Source organism: Ictidomys tridecemlineatus, chromosome 5 (assembly GCF_052094955.1).
Source record: "Ictidomys tridecemlineatus isolate mIctTri1 chromosome 5, mIctTri1.hap1, whole genome shotgun sequence".
Lineage (NCBI taxonomy): Eukaryota > Metazoa > Chordata > Mammalia > Rodentia > Sciuridae > Ictidomys > Ictidomys tridecemlineatus.
The window spans coordinates 199,447,513-199,474,056 of record NC_135481.1 but is presented as its reverse complement, the minus strand read 5'-3'; the positions used below and the strand labels follow the sequence as shown (position 1 = coordinate 199,474,056).

Below are 26,544 nucleotides of genomic sequence, written 5' to 3'. Positions count from 1 at the left end.
CTACAGAGCTGTCATATCAGATACACCAGGCAGACCCCCATCAACACAATTAAAAGTACACAAAATCAGTAAAAATCACTTGAAGGAAACAGCAGGCCCCATAGTATTTTCTCACAGCACTTCTTGAGTAGTAAAATAGCCTTTCTGGTGCGGTAAATACAGGAAGTTGCTTCTTAGGCTTGACTCTCAAATTCAGCACTTCATGGATCTGTAAAGTTGATACAGGAAATCTAAATCATGCCAGAAATCCTTTCCAACCTTCCGCCTCCACCCTCATCCCGCAACAAATAATTAGGTATTGGCCTTCCACAGCCCCATGGAGGGGAAGGAAGAGTCCAGCCTTTAGCACAGTCCATTTCTAGTGTTGGTTTCCAAGGTCCCTAGTGCTGTGGCCTGAGACTGATGCTTCCCTCAGATGCAGCTCCACCTCACAGAGCAGATGTGGGGAGGGAAGTCTTGCCTGAATTTAGGTGGCAGTGAGCCATCACTGGAAACTGTGAGAGGAATCTGAAAAACTCCAATATTGCAGCAGTTTTATCACTGTCCTTGGAGTCCTGACAGAATGGATAGGGCACAGATGTCTCTGGGCCCTTTCAAGTCTTGTCCATGGAGCTCTGTGCCCCACACCAGCCACTCTCAGATGAACCCAGGATGTCTTCATACTCCTAAAAAAAGGCCCTGAAGACTGCAGCAGTTCTTGAACTCATTTTAAAACTTAGGATGATAAGCCTTTATAGTCTTTAACATAAATAGCATTTTAGGGGGACTGCTTCCCAAGTCCTTTAATGGGAAAGGTGACATTTATGCTTTTGTAAATCTGTTTGGTTGACAGCAGCTTAAGCTTCGGATAACTGTCCACACCCTCTTGTGAGTGATGGTAGACAGGGCACATAAAGTCTTAGTATTGTACAAATGGCTTAGATTTGGGGAGGCACCAGCCACCTCCTGAGAGTTAACTTTTGGAGATCCTGTTATTGTTGGGAAGTAAGAGTGTAAAATACAGTTGGCTGTAAACATCTGAAGTGCATTACCTTCAAGAAGGTAGGCAGTGTCTTTGAAGTATGCTCATGGGCTCAACCAATATCTTGCTTTTTGGAAAAAGTGTGGAGTAAGTCTGAGGTGTGTCTCAGGCCCAAGGTGGGACCAGCATTCCTGCTGTGGCCTTTTCTGGACACTGCTGCCTGGAGCACACCTTCATGTGTGCACTTACTGTGGGTGTGCCTGTGGATCCTATTGGAGCTGTGCAAAGTGGAGGGTCTGGATAAGGGCTGGTCCTGAGTGTTGGGAGGACAGTGGCCAGTGGAGAGGAAGATCCTGTGATCAGAATTGCAAGAGCCACAGATCCAGAGTCTCTGGAGCCCTTGCATTAGCCTGTAGAGCTGTCCTGGAAACGCCCACAGGAGGACCCATTGTGTGCATTAAAGTTTGGGTGGTTGACTCAAGACGCATTATCAACACCAGATTTCCTGATGAACCTCAGAACCTGTACACTGTACACTGCAGTGACCCCTGAGGCTTGGTTGTGACCTTTCATTAAGAGCAACATTCACCCTGGGACTGGGACTGGGTGTCTCTGGAACAGTGTGGAAGAGACAAGAGGGGAGCCAGCACAGGTGGCCACTTAGAGACTGTGTAGCCTTCCACTGAATAGAAAGCAGTGAGACCCTCGCATTTTTCTTTTTGCCTTGACAGCTTACTGACTGTTTCTGGTTCCTGGCAATCACTTGGATGCTTAAAATTCCCACCTGAGTTGCCACTGAGGTCTCAAGCCTTTGCTTGCGCCAGAAACCAGAAAAGAGGGGATCCTGGGGCAGGGGCCTGGCTAAGGCATCAGTCTTCAAGTCTTTTTCTCTTGGTTTCCCTTGTGGACCCAAACCTGGCCTGAGCAAATGGTGGACCAGCATAACCTTTGCTGCTGCAAACTTGGGGCCCCAGAAGAAGAGAGCCGAAGAGCAGGCTGTGGGCAGGTATCCTATGGACTGTAAGCAGATGCTACTGAGGCAAGAGGACATGAAGCTTTTGCGTTTATGAAATTTCTAGAGTTGACGATTCCATTAGTAAAAACTGAGTTGCAGCTGGGTGCAGTGACATGGGCCTATATTCTCAGCTACTCAGGAGACTGAGGAGGATCACAACGGGGAGGCCAGCCTGGGTACCTTGGTGACCCTTTCTCAGAATAAAAAGGGATGGGGGTGCTGGGGATGTAGCTCAGTTCATAGAGCACTTGCTTCACATGTACAAGGCCCTGGGTTCAATCCCCAGCACCACAAAAGGGGTGGGGGCTGCTGTGGATGTGCTCAGTGATAAAGTGCCCCTGCGATCAATCCCTAGTACCACAAGCAACACTGAGTTGTAGAAGAGCCCTTTCTTAGGTGATCTTTTTGTTTTTAATAAAGAACTTAAAGCTAATATATTCTCAATCCCTCTTCTTCCACAGTACAAAGGATTGCCGACACAATAGACCCTTAATAGAAATTATAAGTAAGCGTGAACTTTGGCATAATCTGCCACAGTTAACAAATTCTGACTAGAATACAAAATAATGAGGTTTTGTTAATAGCATTGAGTGTGATTTCTGACTAACAGGATAGAATTGCTTCAAAATTAAAATTGTTAATTTGAGTATTGTTTTAGGGGAAAATGACATTTGAAAAACATGTTTTGCCACCAAACGGGGCAAAATATATACTTGATTATTATCTTTTTGTCTAGAATGAATATAAGTTCATCATGGTTGTATATCTTATTTTAAGGTGTCTTAGCAATTGATCACCAAGAAGGTATTCTCAACTGTGTGGAACTAGATACTTGTAAACGAGCTTGCTTTCCTTATTCACTTAAAGCAGAGTTAGAATAGCAACAGTTGCACATTTAGATGTACCAGGATTTTATTTGTTTATTTTTGAAATTTTTAAATATTTATTATTTAGTTGTAGTTGGACACAATACCATTGTTTATTTTTATGTGGTGCTGAGGATTGAACTCAGGGCCCTGACGTGCTAGGCAAGCACTCTATCACTGAGCCACAACCCTGTACAGGGGTTTTAAAGTCATGCATCACTATTAATACTTAAGCTTATTTTTTTGTAACAATATAAAAATAAAATTTTGAGAGGGTGTATTTAGTTCTTAAGAAATTTGCTGTGGGCTGGGGATGTGGCTCAAGCAGTAGTGCACTCGCCTGGCATGCCTGCGGCCTGGGTTCGATCCTCAGCACCACATACCAACAAAGATGTTGTGTCCGCCGAGAACTAAAAAAATATTAAAAATTCTCTCTCTCTCTCTCTCTCTCTCCCCAAGACTTTCTGTCATATATATTCACATACACATGCACGCATATACATATATATATTATATAATAAATAAATAAATGTTTATTTATTAAAAAAAAAAAAAGAAATTTGCTGTTGACAGCTAGCGTTTGGCCAAGTCAGGGAATCTGAAAGGGGTTGTGAGATCATTGCTGAGCCTTTGTGAAGGAAATGTTTGTGCATCATCAGTGTGCTGTTACTGCTTTCCACATAACCCCGTGTGTTCTTAAACTAATAGAAATGACATGTAGCCACATCCACATATGTTCCCGGATCTTTGGGGATCCTCAGCCCTCCCTAGAGCTAAGGTCAAAACTTCCCACAATAATGATGAGCCTTTTCCTCCAAGTTGACATTTGGACCCATGTGCAGAGCTCCAATGTTTCTACCATGCACAGCACCTTTGAAATATGCCAGTTTTCTTTAAGGGTGAATGTCCTTGATGAAGCAGTGAAAGTATTGATTTCATAAACTCAGCATCCAGTGTTCACCAGTTTATCCTTGCCTGTGACAAGACAGCAAATGCACCTGCCGCACCTCTGCATCCCCACAAGTGGGCTTCGTCCAGGAGCAGCTTTGGGGGCCTGGACTGTGAACTCAGCCAGCCAGCCACTTTCTTGAGAGCAGACACAGGCAGCTGCCACACTGGGTTTTTGGCAGGTGTTTTCCCCAAATCCAATGATACGTGTCAGCTAACAATATTTGTTGGTAAAGATAAAATTTGCACTTTTAAGAGAAAGTTTGTCTTCTGGAAAACTAAACTTTTGCCACTGTGAGCATGATCCCTGCCTTATAGACTTCTAGGAGATGCCAGCTGACATTAACAAATGCATTTCTTTTATATCTTCTACCTGAAACTCATCCCAGTGTTTTCTAAGAAAACAGCTCCCCAATAAAAATGCACTCAAGTGCAAGACAGACCAGAGGCTTTCAATGTAAGACAGTGAAACATTCGTTGATGTGGTTCCAGATTCCTGGTTGCAGCTACTTTTATGAAACTGCTACTTGTCCAGATTTTGTGTAGTGTCAAAGAACATCCACAATTAAGTGAAAAGATTGTTAAAACACTTCTCCATTTTCTAATGACAAACTGCATAAGGCAAGGCTTTCTTCAGGTATTTCAGCTAAAACTCTGCACAGTAAATAGAATGCAGAGCATATAAGTGTGTACGGGGAGGGCTGTGCAGGAAGACCACAGTTCTAGGTCAGCAGAGGCAATTTAGTAAGACCTGTCTCAAAAGGTGAAGAGGGCTGGGGGTTCAGCTCAGTGGAGAGCATGCCTGGGCTCCATCCTCAGCATTGTAAGAATTTTTTTAAAAGTTCAGCTATCTTCTTATAAGCCAAAGATTTGCAAAAACATAAAACACCATTCAACATTAATTTCTTTGTGATTGTTTTGGAAATAACATTACTTTTTCATTAATAAAGTTTTATTTTAATATTTTTTAGTTGCTGATGGACCTTTATTTTATTTATTTGTATGTGATGCTGAGAATCAAACCCAGTGCCTCACACATGCTAGGCAGGCACACTACCACTGAGCCACTACCCCAGCCCCTCATTAATAAAGTTTTAATGTGTAATGGATTTATTTTTTTTAAGTAATTGCCTAAAACTTTGGAAATATCAGTAAATAATCCCACATTAATAAATAAGCTCTTTGGAGTCATCAGCTGAGATCCAGCAATTTGGGAGCTGTGCTGGAGCACAACCACATGGCCCACTCTTGGTGGCTCCCACAGGCTCTTGTTAGCAGAACTGGTGAGGAATGTTGGCTGGCATAAACAGATTTAATGCCAATATTTCATAGCATCTTCCTATTACTGTTTAGTGTGAATGAAGCAGTTTTTAACTGAGGGAAAAAAATGTACTTAGAAATGTAGAAAGGTGATTGTAAATTCAGTACATCAGTGTTCACCTGCAGTGTCCCTTTCTCACCTGGAGAGATGCCCAGTTTTCTCCTTTCTGGTAGGAAGTTGTCACTAGTATGTGCCTGCAGTTTTGTGACCATATTTCCCATGTGCCGTGCTATACAGCTCTACACACTGCACAATAAGTCGCCATAGAAACTTAATACTTTTTTTAACTTTTACCTTAGGCATGTGTTTTGTTTTCACTTTTGCCTTGATATATCTGTGTGTGTTTCTATCTTAGTTTAACTGAACTTTTACATTTGGTTCTCTGTGTTGGTAAAATTATAAAAACAGTTTGGATATAAAGTGATTCGGCTCTTTGAAATATCCTTTATTTACTTTTTTGGTTGGAGGGTACTGGGGATTGAACTCAGGGGCATTCAACCACTGAGCCACACCCCTAGCCCTATTTTGTATATTATTTAGAAACAGGGTCTCACTGAGTTGCTTAGGCCCTCACCATTGCTGAGGCTGGGTTTGAACTTGCAATCCTCCTGCCTCAGCCTCCCAGGCTGCTGAGATTACAGGTGTGTGCTACCGCTCCCAGCTTGTTTACTTTTATGTTTACTTATTTTTTGTGGTTCTGGGGGTTGAATCCAGGGCCTCCGGTGTGCTAGGCAGGTGCTATGCCACTGAGCTGCACCCCAACCCTGAATTGAAGTTTCTTAAGTGGTCTTTCATTCCTAAGAATATCTTGATTTCTTTGCCTTTGTAAATATTCATGTTTTCCTCTTGAGAAGTGGTTTCTGAACTCTTGGAGCCATCATTTGGAGGATGGGTTTCTCACACTAAAGGATGGGAGGAGAGCTGTGGCTGTGATGGTGTCATGTGAATAGAGGGCCAAGTGTCACTGTCCCTTTAAAGGAGGTAGAATGTTTGTCCTTTGTTCTGGGTCACCAGGGAGACCACAGTTAGAGGGAAGGCAGTTGGAGCCAGGCGGAGGAGGAGGTAAGATGTGGGCTCTGCTCTCAGAGCAGGCTCTGGGCCACAGGTAGCAAAGGCAGCTCTTGAGGATCTGTCTAGAACAGCATCTGAGTGAGTGCTGAGGTGATAGTTACCTGAAATGGACATGGAAGGAGTGATGTTTGTTTTTAATATTCATCCATAGACTGCTACTTTGAAGTTCAGTAAACAGAAACACCAGCCTTCTGACTTTCTTAGCTTTTTAAATTAAATAATAGAGCTTTAATATTGGGGATCTTGAATAATTAACAATTTTGTAGTTTAGCCTCTCCACTCTTTGATCACATAACAAGATAACTTGGAAAGTTTGGTGTCTGCTTATTTCTTAATTACTAACATGTTGTTTAGTTACAGTTACTGAAGAGCTATAACCTGTACTGTACTTTCCTCTAGGAGTGTACTTCGGTAGCCATCTCTTGACCGTCTGGATTGTTGAAAATTCGAATTCTCTATAGAGAACGAACGAGCGAGCGAGCGAGCAAGCGAGCGGTGGCCTGGCTGTGGCCTGGCTGTGGCCTGGCTGTGGCCTGGCTGTGGCCTGGCGAGGCCAAGCCATCCACTAGACTCAAGTGTCTTTGCTGGCCAGGACTTGTGTCACATTCAGGATTTCAGAGAAAAAAGTCTTCACTGGGGCAGGTAAAGCATCAATCATATTAAACAGTACTGACAAAATGTTCATTTAATAAGTTTATATTTCTTATTTGCAAAGTGCTCTTGTCTATAAAGAGATGTAGTGTACCATTTGTGTTTATTTGAAACATTCTAGAATTTATCCCAAGGTTTTTAGGTGAATATTTAAGCATCTGTTGAGAATTTAATACAGTGTTTCTTTACTTTTGTGTTCTTAGTGAGAGTATGCTTTTATATTGTACGTTCTCTGATAAGAGCCAAATTTTGTAGAGGAGAATTCTTCCTGCAGAGAGCCATCCCCTTAGAGGCAGACACCAGAGTGTCTCGTGCCCCAAGTGAGTTTCCTGGGGTCCCAAGGGGAAGGCTTCTTGGGGAAGGCTGGTACTGGCCCTTCAAACTGCTTTTTGAGTAAAAATTCTAAGAACTCTATGGAAATTAGGACCCAGCCTTTTTAAAAATCAGGTTTGCTGTACCCTGCGTGCTAGGTGTGGCTCAGTGGTAGGCTGCCTGTTTAGTGGCTTAAAGAGTGCTTGCTGATTGGTGCTCAGGGCACTAGGTTTGATCATTAAAACTTGGTACAAACTTGTTGGTTTTTGTAAGCAGGAAATCGTTCTTTAAAAATGTTATGATGAGAATGTACAGGCAGTTACAGTCAGCATGGTGCCCACTCAGCAGGTCCTCCTGAGGCATCCTCAGGAGTTTGTGCTCTGACTTGGAATTGCAGTTGGCACCTGACGAGAGAGCTGTGTTCCTGGGCAGTTGGGGTCACCTCAAGTGACCAAGGAGTGGTGTGGGTCAGGGTTGCAGAGTGGTGGAGTCCCTGTGAGGCAGCATCCATAGCTGAGGGACTATATCTGTTAAGAAGAAAAAGGTTGCTGGTGATTTTCAAATTTTGTATATTTTGCATTTTTTAGGGTCTTCATTTTATACCAGTCCTAGGATGGAGCATGGCATAAATTCAGAGTTGTCATTTAAATTTAAATGTGATTAAAACCTGGACAAATTGGAAAATAATTCTCCCAAGGTATATTCTGTCTTTTTCTAAGTGTTGTCATGTGTGTGTCATCCCCCCTGTCCTGTGCTAGACAAGTGCTGTACCACTGAACTACACCCCAGCCCTGTTTTTCCAGTTTTGTCATTTTTAAACAAAAATAAAAATTTCACAAGCATCCATGGGGATGACCTAAGCTAAGGCTCAGGAGCCCAGGATAGATCTGGACAGAAGTGTCACAGTATTGTGTACCCTGTGTCTAGCCAGACTCCATGCAAAGTGCCATAGGACTGGTACACCTCTGGGCACCAGCTGAGTATCTCTGGATCTCACTGTTCCTGCCAAGTCCTTGTACCCCGTGGGTGCTCCTTGCTCATGGTTTCCTGCCCTGTGTGAAGCTGTGTCTTAAGTGGTAAAGGGCAGTCACACACTCGCTCTATTACCCAGATTTTCTTATACTAAGCATTTGCACTGCTGCTTAATCTTCATGAATCCCAAGTTGTCCTCATGACTCCCGGGCCACTGGTCAGAAGCAGGCAGTGTGTGTACAGCTCTGCCTTTGTGAGCAGCCACTTGCCCCGTTCCACTGCTCCTGCTGGTGCACGCCCTGTATGTGAACCTGGCTGTTGTGTGATTCTCTCTCATCGCTAGGTATGGATGATAAAGGGGACCCAGGCAATGAAGATGCGCCGAAGGCTATCAAACCCACCAGCAAAGAATTCAGGAAAACCTGGGGGTTTCGGAGAACCACCATTGCAAAGCGTGAGGGCGCAGGAGATGCCGAGGTGGACCCTGCTGAGCAGCAGCCACAGCAGCACAACCTCTCCCTGCGCCGCAGCGGGAGGCAGCCGAAGCGCACCGAGCGGGTGGAAGAGTTCCTTACCACAGTCCGTCGCCGAGGAAGAAGGAATGTGCCTGTCTCCCTGGAGGATTCCAGTGAGCCAGCCTCCTGTCCAGTCACAGATGTGGAGACTGCCTCAGAAGGGAGCGTCGAGAGCAGCTCTGAGGTGAGAGGTGGCCCTGCACCTGGTTCCACAGGGGGAAAGAAGCGCCCTGCCTCTTCTGAAAAGGCAAAAGAAGGCGATGATGAGGATGATACCTCGGACAGCGACAGTGATGGCCTCACTTTGAAAGAACTTCAGAATCGCCTTCGGAAAAAACGTGAACAGGAACCAGTGGAGAGGCCTCCAAGAGGCATCCAGAACCGCCTGCGGAAGAAACGTCGGGAGGAGGACCCTACAGAAACCGTGGATGTGCAGGCCGGCAGTGCCGGCGAGGACACGCCTTCCTGCAAGCAGGAGCCTGACACTGGTCAGACTGCTGTGTCCCAGGCAGCGAAAGATGAGAGAGAGAGTCAATCTGAGGGGACAGCAGCTCAGAGGACTCTAGATGAAGACCCAGGAGACCTGGGCAGGCCTAAGCCTGAGTGTGAGGGTTATGACCCCAATGCACTGTACTGCATCTGTCGCCAGCCTCACAACAACAGGTGGGTCCCAGAGCACAGCAGGGGTGGCCATGAGTTGACAACAGCCTATTGGCCGTATGGGCCCGGAGCTGTGGGCCTTCAGGACGCACAAGGGGTGGGAACAGCAGGGGATCTGCCGTGTGTTGACATCAGAGTGTTGGAAAGATGAGTGAGTCTGATCAAGTCACTGTGAAAAGAACCAACAGAGGCAGTGGGGAGGGACTACCCAGAGCTCCCTCTCAAGTGCACCCATTGTGGGCCTGTGCTGGGGTTGGGTGCTGGGTGGTGGTAGGGTGTCCCTGTGGCCTAGTTGGGAATAAAGGTGCTGCTGTCATGTAGAGATCACCCTGAAGCCTCTAGTTCACTCTTTAAAAGCTACAGTCAAGCCAGGCACGATGGCACACACCTCTAATCCCAATGGCTCAGGAGGCTGAGACAAGAGGATCACAAGTTCAAAGCCAGCCTCAGAAAAAGCAAGGTGCTAAGCAACTCAATGAGACCTTGTCTAAATAAAATACAAAATTGGGGCTAGGGATGTGGTTCAGTGGCTGAGTGCCCCTGAATTCAATCCCTAGTAAACGCCCACCCCCCCAAAAAAAAAAAAAAAAAAACACAAAAAAAGCTATAGTTAAAGCTAGGCGAAGTAGCACACGCCTATAATCCCAGCAGCTCAGGAGGCTAAGGCAGGAGGGTCACACAAGTTCAAAGCCAGCCTCAGTAGCTTAGCAAGACCCAAAATAAAAAGGGCTGTGGATACAGCTCAGTGGTGTTAAGTGCCCTTGGGTTCAATCCCTGGTACCCTCCCCAAAAACGCTCCAGTCAAAAGGAAAACCAAACTATTTGCACTCTTTTTAAAATAATAGGACATTAAAGCCAATTTGACCTTGCAATATATCAGAAAGTACGTCACTGACTTCCAGTGCTTGATGCCATGTCCTGTCCTTTCAGGTTTATGATCTGCTGTGACCGATGTGAGGAGTGGTTCCATGGCGACTGTGTGGGCATTTCTGAGGCTCGAGGGCGACTCCTTGAAAGGAATGGGGAGGATTACATCTGCCCGAACTGCACCATTCTGCAAGTGCAGGATGAAACAAATTCTGACGCTGCAGAAGAGCCAGAAGCCAGATGTGGACCTGGAAGTGTGGACGGCATGGACTGCACGAGTATAGGGACAATAGAGCAGAAGTCTAGTGAAGACCAGGGCATAAAGGGTAGAATTGAAAAGGCTGCAAATCCCAGTGGCAAGAAAAAACTCAAGATATTCCAGCCTGTAAGTATGTCTCTCCAGGGAAACAGGAGGGCTTGACCTTACAGGTGACAGACTTGCTGGGGGCAGAAGCACTGAGAACTGGGATGGTGTCTTTCCTTGGGAATAAGTTAGGGTCTTCCTGGGCCCTAAGAGGAAAGCACTCTACTTCTGTTTGTACCTTATGTTGTCTCAAGGATGTCCTTTTTTTCTTTAAAAAATACCCTGTCTACTTTCTGGTATTTTTTAAAATTTAACCTTTCTTGGGGCTGGGGTTGTGGCTCAGTGGTAGAGCGCTTATCTAGCATCCATGAGGCACTGAGTTCGATCCTCAGCATCACATAAAGTAAAATAAAGATTGTGTCCACCTAAACTAAAATATAAATTTAAAAAAAATAGCCTTTCTTGCTGGACACTGGTGCATCACCTGTCTCAAAATGAAAAGGGCTCTGGAGATGTAGCTTAGTGGTAGAGCACCCTGGGTTCAATCCCCAGTACTTTCACCTTCAAATTAGTCTTTTTTTATGTATCTTGATGACACACCTTAGCACTTTTGTCCCAGTGAGTGTGGCACACTCGGGTTCATCTCTGTCTGCCTAGCTTGATGCCCCTGGGGCCATAACACTGTTGGCCTCTGCTGCTGAGAGCCGTCTCCTGTGCTCACAAGGCTCTATCCTGTTTCCCACGAGAGGTACAGCTCAGCACCTTTTAAAATCTGGATCTCCTGGGTGGTCCTGCAGAGGGTTGAGATTGCTATGTGTAGAAGCATCTCTTAACATTTTCACACTGTGTTGTCTCCAGTTTGAGAGTATGTGAGGACTAGGCCATTTAGATCAGCGTGTGGTGGAAGTGTTGAGGAAATGCGGGAAAATAGGACGTTAACTGTTAACACGTAGTTGGATCATCAATAAGCCCATGTTTGACATGAAACTTATGAATGGAAGACAAAGCAATTATGTTAAATATTTGAGAAGTAAGATCTTTCTAAAGTGAACATGATGTGCCTGTGGTGAATCTGGTCTTGACCATCACGTGTGCTTCAGGGGTTTTGAGCAGGGCAGCCATGGGTGCCTCTGGTGGTGTCTTCAGTCCCTCTTTCTTTCTTTCTTTCTTTTTTTTTTTTTTAAATATTTTTTAGTTCTAGACAGATGCATTATGTTTATTTTGTTTATTCATTTTTATGTGGTGCTGAGGATTGAACCCAGCGCCTCACGTGGGCGCAAGTGCTCTGCCGCTGAGCTACAGCCCCAGCCCCTTCATTTCGTCTTTCTGCATGAAGTTATCCTATAGGTCACCACAAGCTCCGCGGGGAACTTCTAGCACTAATGCTAGCAGTTTCCAGGCATCAGAGACTGCGCCCTTTGCTCGGGGTTTAGGAGCCTGTGGCGAGGGTGCAACTGGAACTGTGGTCCCATCAGAGGCTGGGAAAGCCCTCACATTAATTAGTATGAATGGTGTCCTGTGCAATTTTCATGGCATATTAAAAAGAAATTATAGTTTATCTAAATTCAAGTTTAGTTGGTTTTCCTGTATTTGCCAGCCTTACTCTCACGTCATAGCCTTGGGTCATCCCCTCTCAAAACAGCAGCTTACCCCAAAAGCACTCTTAGAGTCTTCTCTTCAGGAGAGGCCCATTCTCTCCTTATTCAGCCTCAAGGGTAAGGAAGACTAAAGAGCATGTGTGCTAGGGGTCCTGCAGAGTCCTGCCCATCACAGGCTTGAAGAAGAGCTGACATGCAAATGCCTCACTTGGTACTTTATAAAAGTAAAAATGAATTTTTGTTCATATCAAAAATATTGTTTGTGTCTCTCAATTAAAAATAATGACCTTGGCACTTTGTAACGCTATTACAAGGTGCTGTAACTTGCTGGCATTGGCATGTATTTCATCTGAAGTCACCTGTCTCATTCTGCAGGTTGTAGAAGCTCCAGGTGCCTCAAGATGCATTGGCCCTGGGTGCTCCAGTGTGGCGCAGCCTGACTCAGTGTATTGCAGTAATGACTGCATTCTCAAACATGCAGCAGCTACTATGAAATTTCTAAGTTCAGGTAAAGAACAAAAACCAAAACCTAAGGAAAAGGTCAAGATGAAGCCAGAAAAGCTCAGTCTTCCAAAATGTAGTCTTCAGGTAAGCAGACCAAGATCACCCTTGGAACCCTTGAAGCAAAAGTGTGTGTACATGCTTTCCCATGGACTTGGGAGCATAGGGCATGGTGGGTGTCTGTGCAATGTGGATTATGTCCCATTTGCTTCTGTTGTCCTCTCTTGGCTGAGGGCTGGTTTGCATGGATACAGTAGCATAAATACAGGCAGCTGGCTGCTGTGGAGAACCTCAGATCTCAGAATGCAAACCAGTCTTGCCAAAGCCAGTAGTCAAAAGAGTGTACAGAGTCGACTCAGCGGCTAGGAATGGAGCAGGCTCTGGGCAAGGTTCTGTGTCTCATTTAAGGCATTGAGTGGTTCCATTTCTATTCTCTTGTGACTTGAGAAGAAGCGGGGATTACCTTTGAATGCTTGCTTAATGATTTCTAAAGCTGGTAGTTTTGAATCCTGGAGCTGCCAAAGAAGCAATGACTGCTGTACCCAGAGGATGTCAGAACTGAAAGTGCCGGGACCCTGCCAGTTTTCCGTCTCCAGGCTGTAGCAGAGAACGTAGAAATGCCATTTGTTCTCTGCTTTCTTTCCATCTTGTATTGGCTTATTTCAGTGGCTCACTTGAGGCGTTCATTCTTCTGTCATTTTGGAACTTCATGCCTCAACAGTTCCGACAGGGACCCTTCTGTCAACATAAACAGTCGAAACCCAAGTGCTCCGTGGGGATGCTGAGGGTCTGCTAGGCATATAGACATAGCCACACTGAGCAAATGTGGCATATAAGCCTGGGTGGGCAAGGGGTCTTAGGGTGACTCAAGAAGGAGATGGTGATATGACCTTCTTTGCCCAGTGAAACAAAACAAAGGTGTCATTTTTGGTCTCCTTAATGATTTGAGTTTCACTGATTGTCCAGGCAGGGATTAAAATCTCTTCTATGCACAAGAGACCAGCTCCAGAGAAGAAGGAGAATCTGGCCAAGAAGATGATGGTGGCTCCTTCAAGGAGCGAAGCCCTGGGGAAGGAGGCCCCCTGCGAGAGCAGCACTCCATCCTGGGCAAGTGACCACAACTACAATGCAGTGAAGCCAGAGAAGACGGTTGCTCTCTCGCCACCGCTGTTGTGTAAATGTACGTATCACCCAGGGGCTGGCCTCCCAGCCCCCAGGACTAGGAACCGCAGCTGTGTTTTAGTGCTGATGGTAGGCACCGGCTCACCGTCATGTCAAGGACACCTCTGGACCAGGTGTCCATGCCTAGCCTGTGGGACTTCCTCTCAGTGTTCTCCAAAGAGCTGTACGAGCCTCACTGCTCAGTGTCTCACTTTGGGGGTGCAGTTCTTTAATTTTTTTTGCTTTATTATCAGGCTCTGGTAAGTATTGTATTATCTCCAGCAAAATCAAGTTGTTTCAATGCACTGCCCCTACTCCCAGTTCACCACTGTCCCATCAGCTTTATCAGAGCCCTGCATAAAACTTGAATTTTTCCACATTACCTTCTGCATATAAAATCACTTCCGTTTTGTATGCTGTGACATCTCTTTCTCTAAACGTTGATCTGGTGGACAGGCTAAATAGGATTTTTAGTAGTTAGCGTTTTTTGACTAGACAGATATTTTGCTCATGTCCAGTTCACATAATTACATATCTGTATAAATCATATATCCACGTCCAGATTTTGAAGGCCATTTGCTGCTGCTGAGCAGACCCCACGGTAAGTGAGCGTGGTGTCCTTCACACTCAGAGCAATGTCCTCACAATGGGACAGTTGAGGGCTGGTGTCACAGGGTGGCGACTTTTTGACTCTCAAGTGTTTGGACTGTTACCCTGCCCCAGATTTCAGATCAGTGAAATGAAGATGCTTCAAGTAGACCTTTGGAACCTCAGATAAGATCATGCACCTTGCACTCATTGTTGTCTCAGCCTCACTCAAAAGCTAAGTCTCAGACATTTAAATTAGATCCATATAAATTAGATCCATATAAAATTTTTCAATTCAGTTTTCATCATGCCTTCTCTGCATTTTGTGCCTTTGTAAAAGCACTGAAAGGTGAAATATCTCTGAATTGCGAGAGCAGAGATGTGTGGTGCCTTCCCTTTCAGTCTGCTTTCAGTGCCCCCCCTGAGTTGAGGGCACCTTGCAGGAAGTGCTAGATCTCAGGTGGCTAAGAAAATGAGAAGGTAAAAGGGCAAGGAAATGGAATCATGGGTAAATTGAGTTCACCGATGGTGCATTATGATGGACCTCAGGACACCTTAGATTGTGCAGTGGATTTTATACTAGCAGATGATGCCTCTCAAATGCTCATCAAAGATAATGCTGTAAATAGCACTTTTATTGAGCTAACGAATATACTTCAAAATGAGCACCACCTATCTGTGAATGGGCAGAAGGGTAGCCACTTTTAATACTGGCTAAAATGTTGGTAAAATCGGTTGTAGACACATTAAACAATAAAGGAAAGAAAAACCCAGGGTGTAACCACAGCACAGACAGCTGGGTGATTGGTTTCAGTTCAGTTAACCTCCATCTGCATCCAGAAGGGGAACTCTGCCCCTGAAACCCCAAAGAAGTGTTTTAGGAGACCCTGCACAAGGGGGGCGGGGGTGAGGTATACTGTGGGGGATGGTGGGCTGCTAACCAAGGTGCTGTCTCCTGTCTCACTAATGGGAAGGGAGGGACAGGAGCACGGGATCAACAAGGAGCTGGTTCCTCTTAGGTTTTTCTTTGACCTTTTTCATATTGGCCCCTCAATGGAGTGGGTATGATCCAGTGGCAGAAAGTTGGGACAGATTACCTGAATAACCTTCCCAGCACATCGACATCTCAAAATTAAAACTGATGAACATCCAGAATATAGCGTGCCTGAGGAACATCCTTCCAAGCTGGTCACTGATATCATTTTACTGTTATTCCAGAAATAATGTCTTCCCAACAATGATTGGGAGGAGAGTAGGGTCATGGTAAAGTCCTCTGAACCCAACACTGGTGAGCAGCAGCAATGTGTCTCTGCCTCTCCCCTAAACATTTCCTTGCCTTCGTGGTAGCAGGGCATGAGTCCTGAGTCCCTGGTTGGCATGAAGGAAGGGGTCCCATGCACAGCCGTGGGCACGCCTCCCCACTTGCTGCAGAGCACACTCCTGGGCTGGGGGTGGGCGGGGAGGCTCTGAGCGAAGCTGACACTGGGAACACTTCCAGTTCACTTTTTTGGAGTCAATTCAACCATCGCTCTCGAGAGGACCTGCGTGGCAGAGCCGTGCACCGCTGCAGCTGCTCCTGGAGGTGCCTCAGCCTCCTGCCCTTGTGGCACTGGTGCTGCCCCAGGTGGATGCAGGCTGGCCAAGCAGGCCTCGCTGTGCGGGAAGCTCTACTGCTGCTTCATGATCTCCAGGTGACACGATTCATGCACAGTTCCTCTGTATTTTAAAATTGTTTTTTAGAATTTCTGTACAGTTGTAGTTTATGAAAAGAGTTTGCACTCTGTTTTTCCAGAGATGGTGGTGATGTTGTCATACCTTCCATGGGTTTCTCCCTTTTACTTCCACCATTAATGTCAAGGGGCCGGACATTTTTTTTCTACAACATTCCTGGTGTATTAGAATTTTAGAATTTAATTTTGGTATTTACATTTATAGACACAATTATTAGTATATTGGGTTTGATAAATGGCTCACTGAGTGACTGGGGATCCAAAATAGATTTTGACAGGAAAACATGTCATCTAGCTGTGAGAATTGAAAAGGAAAACCTTAACCCCCTGCAGACCCAAATCCCAGTGATTTGCTGTGCATCTTACCCAGGTAGAAGCGTTTCCTCGTTGATGCGTGCGTGCCACACAGACGGGCCAGGTGGTGTGGTGAAATGGATCCAGGAGAACACAGGTTTTCACCAGGGTAACTTGGGCTCTGGGCTCCAGAAGCACATTTCATTAAAATCATATGTGGAACAGGTTTCCTTGTAACATGGGGGATTCTAGAACCCCAGGTGTATAGAAATCCAAAGATGGGGGTGGGTTTTCTTTTACCAGCTCCTGAGTCGTTTCTGTCCTCTTCACAGTTGTCAGTGACAATAAAGTGGGAGTGGGAGGAGCCTGACTGTCCTGTGACCCAGTCTCATGGGGTGAAGATTGGGCTTGATAGCTGGCTGTAGTATTGTCCATCCAATGATCCTTTTTTTTTTGGTTGTCAAAAATGGCAATCTTGGTATTTTAAAGTATTGTTATAACTTAATAGCCTATTCAGAAAACCTTGGTTATAACTCTGTAAACTTGAACCTGCCAGGTGAGCCCCCTCAGCACTGTCCTACAGCATTGTCCAGTTTGTCCTGCAGCTGCCCCCTTCGTTTTCATACTTCAGCCTCCCTGGGGAGGCAGTGAGGGGTGGAAGTTTTCAGTGGGGTTGGTCCTGCTAAATTCACCTCTCTGGGACTTTTGGGAGCTGTGGATCTACTCTAATACTCTAAAGATTAATACTCCAGGAAAAGCCCTTTGGTGGCATTGCTGATGTCATAGAGTGCAAAGGTCACCTCTGAAGATGGCTGCTATAACTTCAGTACGATACACACGTTTCAGGTATATTTATGTATAGTAACATACTTAGTATATCGTTGCTGTTACCCATCAACACGCACATAGTTATATTCTTAGCTTCTAAAGGAGGAGTAAAGATAAGAATGTTTGCTACTTTAATTTATGAAGGTTGGGGCAACTTTGATTTGCACAAATCTGGACGAGCTCTGCAAGAAGAACATCAGGTAACTGGCGGCTCACTTCACCTGGGGTCTGCACAGTGCCATCAGCTTCGGGGGTTTTACACATTGAATAGAACCCTTTGGGTCTAGAGGTACTGGGGAGGGTAGGTGGGTTATTTCAGCCTGCTCCAGTCATTTGGCTAAAATTTAACCTTTCTGCCTGTGAGTCCCTTGTTGGTAACCAGGCACAGGCTGTCTTTCTGTGGTGCTGACAGCAAATGCCCATGGGGGCCCCTTCGTCACACTCAGTTGTGGTTCACTTTGAAGTGTAACTTGACCAATTCTTCATTGCCAACCCAACATGAATCACGTTTCAGTATAATTTAAGTGACTCTGTATGAAACTTAAACCAAAGAAGAGTAATTTGTTTCTAGGTATACAATTGTTTTTGCAAGTTTCCTTTAGAGTTAGAACATCTCTGTTAAGATTAAAGTAATTCAAATTTTAGACATAAGGTGGGGTGGGGTGACCTAGGGAAACTTAATAGCCCAAATGGTGAAGGGGCCATGGGCCTGCAGAAACATTGCCGTCACAGTGGCCATCTGCCCTGACAGGTACCCACAGTATGGCCTCTCCTTATTATTCCACATTTTGTTTCTCATATTAAAGCCAATTGGTAACATCCTGTACTTTAAAGAGGATAATTCATTTGAAAATATTTAAGCATACTGAAAGGAGCAAAAGCAAAACATTTTCTCTTGTCATTGTCACTTGAGTCTTCATACTAGGAAAGATCTTGAAGTGAAGAAACCGTTGAAATGGAAACCACGTTGTCCACGTGGCTCTCAGCTGAGGTGGCAGTGGTGTCCAGGAGCGGGTTTTACAGCCAGGCCTGGTTTCCAGGTACAGGCTCGCAATGAGGATGCGGACAGGATGGGAGGGAGAACAGCTCCCTCGCAGCAGCTGGTGGGAAGGCCCTGTGCTCAGGCGAGTGATCCACCTGTCCCTCTCCCTGAGGAGCCCCAGAAGAGGGCCGTCACCAGCCCTGGGTATCTGGGCGGCTGGGGCTCTGCAAATGGTCTCCTGCCCTGTGTCTGTGTTCCTGCACCCTCTTGTGCCACAGCCTCCATTTGGACAGTTACACGCATTTTTTCCAAAGGCACACATTGACACGTTTCCTCCACTGGAAGCCCGATTTTCTCCCATTCTCTGTTGAGGCCCAATAGTGCCACCCAGTGACCAGCAATGCTATAGCTCCCTGTCAGCCTTCAGTGCAACAAAGCATCTGAGTGGAGTGTTTGCTGCGCCTAGTGCACAGTGATCTGCCACGTTCTTTGGTCAGCTGAACCCCCAGATACATGTCCATTACAAACAAATGGCCCGTCCTGGCGGCAAGAGTTGGACCTGGGACAGGCTCAACCCATGGGGAGACTTGTGGCTACTAAGCTACAGGGTGGTAGTTTTCCTCCCCCCAAGCAGGACCACAGTTAGGAGTCAAAAGAGGCAGTGTTGACAGAATGGCGGCTCCTCAGTGCAAGCCCATGAGTTTGGACTGGGCACTGCCCCTCTCCCCAGGACAGTGGAGGACAGACCTGGGAGGTATGTTGCTTCCTTCCAGAATGGGCTTTCCCTTTGGCTGGTTACACATGCTCCTTTCCCTTCTGTAAACTTACAGCACAATACAGTTAAAAGTGAAATGGGGGTGTGGCTCAGGGGTAGAGTTAAGTGTACACCAGGCCTGGGGTTCATCCCCAACTCTTGCAAAAAATTTTTTAATTGTAAATCTTAACAGTTTTGCTTGAATAAAAATGGGGGTTCTTACTGCCATTCAGCAGTAATTGACTAAGCCCTGCAACTCCCATTTGAGGACAGGGTGTGTGGAGGGCTCTGGAACATTTTCTGTGTTGGACACTTGGCAGGTTTTAAACATCTCCCTCCGGAGTGAAGAGGGTTTGGTGTGGCAGGACACCTGCAGGTGAACTGGAGCTGTTGGCATATGCATTGGGGGATGTCTTAATGGTTTCTGTATTTGCCTGATACCTTTTACATACAAAGGGTTATAAGGGTTTTTTTTTAACAGCAGAAGTGCCTGGTTCTGTCCCCTGCTTTGTAGTAGATGACATTCAGGTGGGACTCCACTCCTGAGCATTTAATCACATGTGCCAGGAACATCCTAGAAATATTCTCTTGAGATTTGCCCTGAAGGGGGTTGGGGGGAGAAAAGTTAAAGCAGTAGAGGATTTGGTCTTGATCCAGACATGTTGTGAAGCTCTATTTGGAGAGGCGAAATTTATGGTTTTGAAGCCCATAGGTGTTTGTAACCAGAAACGAGGTAAACCATCAAATGTCCCTTCATATCAGGGTTATGTTGAGGTTCTGTAAATGCCTTAGGCCAGATTTTTAGAGTTATTTAATAGTGTGATATTAAGATTTTTTTCAGCAAAGTTTTCAGCTGGTTTGGGAACTCGCCCTTCACACAGGGTCGTTCTCTTTGTGACTGCCAGGTGGTAGGCGTCCTGGCTGGTGGTCAGGTGCACAGCTCTGCAGACAGCAGTGGATTCCTGGTGTCCCTGCTCATTGTCACAGTCCTTTGGAAACTGTGCTGCAGCGCTTCTTTCCCACTGTGCTGGGAACTGTCATCTCTTTCTTCCCTGCCCCTCCCCGTTGCTTCCCCTAAGAACGGACCTTCACTGGTTTTATTTAACCTGGCAGGATCACACATATGCTTCCTGACTTGAGGGGCGTTATGTTCTGATAAGCCTGCCTTAAAGTGGAAAAAGTTGTACAGTCCTTTTGCGGGGCAGGGGGTACTGAGAATTGAATCCAGGGGTGCTTTACTGGAGTACAGGTATGGCCACCACACCTGGAAAGTTGAACAATCATTTTTTTTTTTTTAACTGTTCTGGATAGTGAAGAGCAGTTTTTTCTTTGTTCCTAGTGTGTCCTTGTTTCCTGTTTTGCCAGACTTGTCATTGCTGTAGTACCCGTCACTTAGAAATCCTGCTCCCCCTGTAGCCTTTGTTTGATTGAGAGGAATACAGCGGTCCTAGACGTGCCCATCGTGGTAGCTGGGCGAGACTGCTGAGCTCAGTCAGGGAGGGAATTCCCTTTGAGGAGTGTGGTGGTGCAGTGGCTAGGGATGTGGACCCTGCAGAGGGATTGACGGTTATGAACATGCCGTCCTCAGCTGGAGGTCCACCTGGTTCTGCTGCAGGTTCTATAAAATCAAAAGAGATTTTTACCCTCTATGAAGTGATGTATCCCTGAGGCCATTAGTGCCTCTTGGTGAATGGGTCATAATGCAGCATTATGGTCTGCTCCAGTATCGGTGACCCCAACCTCCTGGCATTATGAGCAGGTCTGTGAAAGGACCACACAGGAGCCCTGGGCCCAAAGGCTTCAGGAGGAGTTTGTTGAATCAGGCCTTGCTTGTAGTTGGGGCCTCTTCCCTTTCCTGAGTTTCCCACCCGTCTAACCATGTGAGATGGTCACTGGGAGCAATCACTCACTCACCTGCAGTCCCTGGGTCCGGCTTCAGGATATCTGCAGCTGTTGACTCCATAAACGGTCTGGGGCTCGCTGCTCCTGGTGCCCTCGCTGGCTGTGTCTCCAGGCATCTCCCTCCTGGGTCTCAGCACTTGGGCTCCTACCTGGTGCGTGGTGTGTGCCCAGCCAGGCTGCAGTGCTGAGCTCTGATTGAGGTGTTCTGATAAGGGTTTCAATGTAGTTGATTAGGTACCGACCTTTGACCAACTTTGCAGGTTGAGGGATTTCAGCTGTCAACTAAGTTGTCCTGTCAATCTCAAATAGAATTACTAACTCAAGGGTTGTACCTGGGGATGTCTGTAGAGAGCATACCTGATCTTAGCACTTGATTCTTGGTATGAAAATAAGATCCATCTTCCCCATGCTGCAGATTTGTCACCCAATGGACTCCTCAGTAGGACCTCACACTATCAGGAGGGGCCAGCCTCATGGGGTGGACATACTTGGAAGAACTTGTCCATTTTCACCTTACTGATGGGATCAAATTTCAAAAGGAAAAAAAATAATTGTGCTGGAATTCTTATTGAAGGCACTATTGTAGATCTACCTGTTTTTGATAATGTGAAATTTGTTCTTCAGTTTTACAGCTTGGTGATTAAGTGGAGCCTTTAGCAATAAGCATGTTGGTAGAACTGAAAGGCTTAATGTAATAATAAAGCATTTTTCTTTAGTAAAGTGTGGTCACTACACTACCTGGCAGCTCTTAATTGCCTTTCTGAGTTTTAAGATTTAAAAGACCCTTTTCTCTCAGTGTCTTGCTTCTCAAGGAAGGGCCCAGGAAGTGAAGCTGATCCAGGGGAGATTGTCAGGTGGTGCACATGCTACCCGCTGTCTCATTCAACGTGCCTTTGCTCTGCTTTGCAGCTGTGAAGGATGACAGGAGAGCAGAGGACAGAGCAGTGGCAGCAGCAGCGGCCCCAAGGAAAACGGCCCTTCCGGGCACCTCGGTGGGCAGGCAAGCTTCGCCTAGAAGTCTAGTCCCAAAGAAGCCACCTCCTTTCACTAATGTGGCAGGAGCCAAACCAGCCTTTAAAAAGTCACCCTCGGGCTTCAAGGGCACCATTCCCAAGAGGCCGTGGCTCTCAGTCGCCCAGTCAGGTGCTTCAGCTGCCAGGCCTGCAGGACCAACACCTATTACTGTGGCAGCTGCTTCCAAGAAGTCACCCGGCTCTGCTGCTGTGGTGGGAGCCATCCGGAAGCCAGTGGCAACTTCTGTCCCTACAGCCTCACCAGCCCCAGGACGTATTGGAGTTGCAAACCCTACCCCATCCCAGCCAAATTCACAAATTCGGCAAAATATAAGACGTTCTTTGAAAGAGATTTTGTGGAAAAGGTGGGCTATTCTATTTTGTGTCTGATCTGTTGAGTGGGAGGTTGTTTGTTTATAACATGATCATATCAAGATCACCTCCTGTTTATATACAAATGCAAGTGGTTTATGTCATTCTTTCTTCGTTCTGTTCAGAGTCAATGACAGTGATGACTTAATCATGACAGAGAATGAAGTAGGAAAAATTGCCCTCCACATTGAGAAGGAGATGTTTAACTTGTTCCAAGTTACAGATAATCGCTATAAGAGCAAATACCGCAGCATCATGTTCAACCTCAAGGATCCTAAGAATCAGGTGTGTGTGCATTGCACCTAGGTGTTGGAACACTCCTGACCAGGAGATGCCCTCTAGTTTCCATTAGCCAGGTCTCAGAGTCCACAGCAAATGCCACATTCTGAGACACTAGCATCCCCTCCCCCTTCATGGGCCCTGCCCTGCCCTGTCTGAACTGGTGTCCTGCTGGGATCTCACTTGCTACCCTCACCATCACCACTCTGCTGGATTATATAGTCTCTAAAACATTTCTATAAAATCATGTGTTTGTCACTGTTGTTCCAAAATAAAGTTGGAGGTTTATATCCTGGCAGATGGGATATCCATCTTCTGGTTTGGGCAGCCTTATCTCCCTTGTTTTCTGAGCAAGCCTCATTTACTGAGGCTTTGTTAGATACAAAGAGAACCGTACCTGCAGTTCTCACACCTTAGTCCTTGGAGTAGCTATGGGTAGTAAGGATTAGCCACCAGCCTTGCACGGCCCCTCCTGAACCCTTGTCTGCCTTTTAGAGTAAGTATCATGCACTGGGTACATCTTCCAGGGTTGGCATCCCTCTAGTAGTAGAAATGCTTTTTCTGTCTTTATTGCTGACTCTGCACATGATTTGTCTTCCTGAGGAGCTGTCATAGCTCAGCTGGGGTGGCCCGGTGCTTCCTCTGAGATGCTGTTGGGGAGCTTGGTGGGGTTCTACCTCAGGGAGCTATGCAGTACCTGTGACTATTGCTCAGGGCTGCTCCTGTGACTATTGCTCCCTGGTAGGGTGTCTTGTGATTCTTTGCTGCTTCTCTATACCTTCGAGTAAGCAGTTGCTTAAAACATTTTTTGAATGAATATGAATGGAAGATGTTTGTTTGTAGGGACTCTTCCATCGTGTTCTACGTGAAGAAATCTCTCTGTCAAAACTTGTGCGAATGAAGCCAGAGGAACTTGTATCTAAAGAGCTTTCCATGTGGAAAGAGAGGCCAGCAAAATCTGTGAGTGTGAAGGGGCAGTGCTTGAGGCCCTGGAGGCTTCCCTTCTCCAGAAGTTAACACACATGCTGTTTATAGAAAATGTGGTTTCTGCCCAGAAAAGAGGGTTCACTTTTAAGGCCTCATTTCTGTCTTCTTCACATCAGGTCATGGATTCCAGAACTAAATTGCATAATGAAAGCAAGAAGACCACTGTCAAGCCAGAAGCCATTCCTGACATGGAGGATTCTCCACCTGTGTCAGATTCAGATGTGAGCATTCGAGGTTTCAGTGTTGCAGAGGCTGAAATTAACCCCTTCCAGTGCTCTCGGGCTTGTAGCCTCTGTGTGTGTGTGTGTGTGTGTGTGTGTGTGTGTGTGTGTGTGTGTGACATGTGCATACATTTTCAGCATTCAATGGCCCTTCTTGCAGGCTCTTGATGGTGTACCTTTCTTCCCTGTGTGTTGATACTGTGGGGTGGATTGGAAAAGAAGTGACCTCCTTTTTCTTTTTCTTTCACTCTTAGGAACAGCAAGAGTCAGTACGGGCAGCCCCTGAGAAGAGTGCAGCACCCCTTCTTGATGTCTTCAGCAGCATGCTAAAGGACACCACGAGTCAACACAGGGCCCATCTTTTTGATCTAAACTGTAAAATTTGTACTGGTGAGTATATCTTGTGGTGGGGTGAAGCCTTGGAAAGGAGAAACCTGGATTTTGTTTGGAATCACTTATTCTTTAGAGGCAGTTGTATTTGCCCAAAGTCTGTATGGACAGAAAGATTGTAGTGCTTTTCTGGCCTTTACAGAAGAGCCACCTTCATCATCCCTGTTCTCCCAGGAAGCCGTTGCCTGCCTAGGAGCAAGCTGTGCTCTTGAATGTCTGTCCTTACATTCCTCAGGTCAGCTTCCATCCTCGGAAGACGAACCAGCCCCTAAAAAACAGAAGCTGGCGGCTTCTGCCAAGAAAGAAGACTTAAAACCCAAGTATGACAGTTCTCCCCCCGACCCACTTCCCAACTCAGCTGATGAAGGAAATACAGAGACTCTGCCCGAAAACACCTTGGAGCCAGATCCAGAAAGTGCTCCTCGTGCAAACCTGGAGAGAAGGCATCTCCCTGGGCCTCCAGGAGAGGGCCGCCCTGAGCCCTCCCTGTTGGAAGACCTGTCCCCCTGCCCAGCCCCCTGTGGGGGTGGGGTGGTCACCACAGTCACAGTGTCTGGTCGGGATCCGAGGACCGCTCTGAGTGGTTCATGCATGGCCACAGCGTCCACCACAGTCCACCTGGACAGCACGCACACGGTGGAAGCCAGACCAGACATGCTGAAGCCTGCTTTAACCTCTGTGACGGTGCCCAAGTCCATTTTGGCTAAGCCATCCTCTTCTCCAGACCCAAGGTACTTGTCAGTTCCACCATCACCAAACACCAGGTGCGTACGCAAGCTAGGGCCTGAACAAACCAAGACACTTGTTTCTTTTACATTAAAAAGGAATCAAATACTTAAACTCCCAAATTTACCCAGGAATCAGCTTTGTACCTTCGTGTCCTAAACAGGCTCAATTTCTTAAGGTGCCTGATTGTCATTTTGGGAGGTACAGATCTTGAAGGGTGAAATTTGAACTTAAAATCATTCAGATTTATTGTCTATCCTCCTTATTTTCTTTGGCCAAAATGTCTGTTTAAATCATTACAATTAATGTGGTTAATTGGCCAAAGTAAGCTGCCAACCTTGGAAAGTCCACTTTTACTTCTCAAAGTGTCCACACTTTAGGAATTCCCACTGTGCAAAAAGATTTACATATTCCTTATGGTTTTGTTTTACAGCGTCTCAGAATCACGGTCTCCTCCAGAAGGAGACACAACTCTCTTTTTGTCTCGGCTCAGCACCATTTGGAAAGGATTTATTAACATGCAGAGTGTGGCAAAATTTGTCACCAAGGCGTATCCTGTCTCTGGGTGTTTCGATTATCTCAGCGAGGTTAGAACCAAGAGAGAGAGAGAGTGTGTGTATGTCTGTCTGTCTGTCTCCTACCAGACTGTCCTGACAGGGCATCAGGTCAACCAGTGTGCTTGGTCAGAGATGACCAAGTGGTTGACTTGTAACCCAGAGCAGTGCCAAGGGTATGAAGTGCCCAGACTCAGCATGGGTGGATGGCATGAATAACCCTGTAGTAGGTCTTCTGTTGGTGCAGTTGAACACACACAGCATTGGTTGGCAATTACAACCTTAATAAGGAGTTGCCAGTCAGTCTTCCTGACTAGTGTTTATAATTTAACTGTATGTGAAAGAGTCATAAAAACTTGGAACCACTTGGTATGGTGACCACACCTGTGTCCTAGCTACTCAGGAGGCTGAGGCAGGAGAATCCATCACAAGGTTAGCCTGGGCAACTTATGGAGATCCTGTCTCAAAAAGGACTGGGCACCGTGGCACATGCCTGTAATCCCAGTTGCTTGGGAGGCTGAGGCAGGAGGATTGCCAAGTTTAAAGCTAGCGTCAGCAATGGCTAGGCACTAAACAACTCAGTGAGACCCTGTCTCTAAATAAAAAATACCAAATAGGGCCAGTGATGTGGCTCAGGGGTCGAGTGCCCCTGAGTTCTATCCTTGGTGCCGCCACACACACACCACCACCACCATAAAAAAGGAGTGGAATATAGCTCACTTAGGAGGCGTGAGACCCTGGATGCAGCCCCCAGCACCAAAAAGCTGAAGCTAGAAGCATGGAACAGTGAAGTCTCTTTGGGCGGAGACAGTGGGATCAGTGGTTCCCAGTCACCTTTTAGCCACTAGCATTTCCCTTGAGTCCTTGATCCTCTGTTTTTGCACCCTGGGTGGTTGGGTACTTGACCCCTGTCTTAGCCTCTGAGTACCACAGCCGCACTAGCTGTTGACTCCCAGCACTTCCTGTTTAGGACTTGCCTGATACAATTCACATTGGTGGGAGAATCGCTCCAAAGACGGTCTGGGATTATGTCGGCAAGCTCAAGTCTTCCGTGTCTAAGGTATCCATTTATAGTATGTATGATCTCTGGTGGTGGAGAAGGTGTTGTCTGTTTTCTTCCTAGCTATTTAACATGTCTAAATTTATAGTTATTATGTGAAGATGTATTTAAGTTGTACGGTAGTAGGGGTTTCTGATTTGT

General features: G+C 46.2%; 1 protein-coding gene across 5 annotated transcripts in view; it reads left to right on the top strand.

Annotated features, from left to right (window-relative positions):
• The window catches only part of Dido1 (death inducer-obliterator 1), a 51,500-nt gene that overhangs the window by 12,009 nt on the left and 12,947 nt on the right, over nucleotides 1-26,544 (top strand). For 3 of the 5 annotated variants that reach the window (XM_078052137.1, XM_078052136.1, XM_078052135.1), the window contains exons 2-16: nucleotides 6,582-6,824; nucleotides 7,733-7,842; nucleotides 8,461-9,295; nucleotides 10,223-10,544; nucleotides 12,437-12,649; nucleotides 13,529-13,742; nucleotides 16,412-16,504; nucleotides 21,711-22,179; nucleotides 22,312-22,471; nucleotides 23,309-23,425; nucleotides 23,569-23,673; nucleotides 23,928-24,063; nucleotides 24,299-24,827; nucleotides 25,223-25,376; nucleotides 26,314-26,403. In XM_078052137.1, the coding sequence (XP_077908263.1) occupies nucleotides 8,463-9,295; nucleotides 10,223-10,544; nucleotides 12,437-12,649; nucleotides 13,529-13,742; nucleotides 16,412-16,504; nucleotides 21,711-22,179; nucleotides 22,312-22,471; nucleotides 23,309-23,425; nucleotides 23,569-23,673; nucleotides 23,928-24,063; nucleotides 24,299-24,827; nucleotides 25,223-25,376; nucleotides 26,314-26,403 (3,435 nt within the window). In that variant the 5' untranslated portion in view covers nucleotides 6,582-6,824; nucleotides 7,733-7,842; nucleotides 8,461-8,462. The remainder of the gene's footprint in view (nucleotides 1-6,581; nucleotides 6,825-7,732; nucleotides 7,843-8,460; nucleotides 9,296-10,222; nucleotides 10,545-12,436; nucleotides 12,650-13,528; nucleotides 13,743-16,411; nucleotides 16,505-21,710; nucleotides 22,180-22,311; nucleotides 22,472-23,308; nucleotides 23,426-23,568; nucleotides 23,674-23,927; nucleotides 24,064-24,298; nucleotides 24,828-25,222; nucleotides 25,377-26,313; nucleotides 26,404-26,544) is intronic. The other 2 variants (XM_078052138.1, XM_078052139.1) reach the window with 2 other exon arrangements.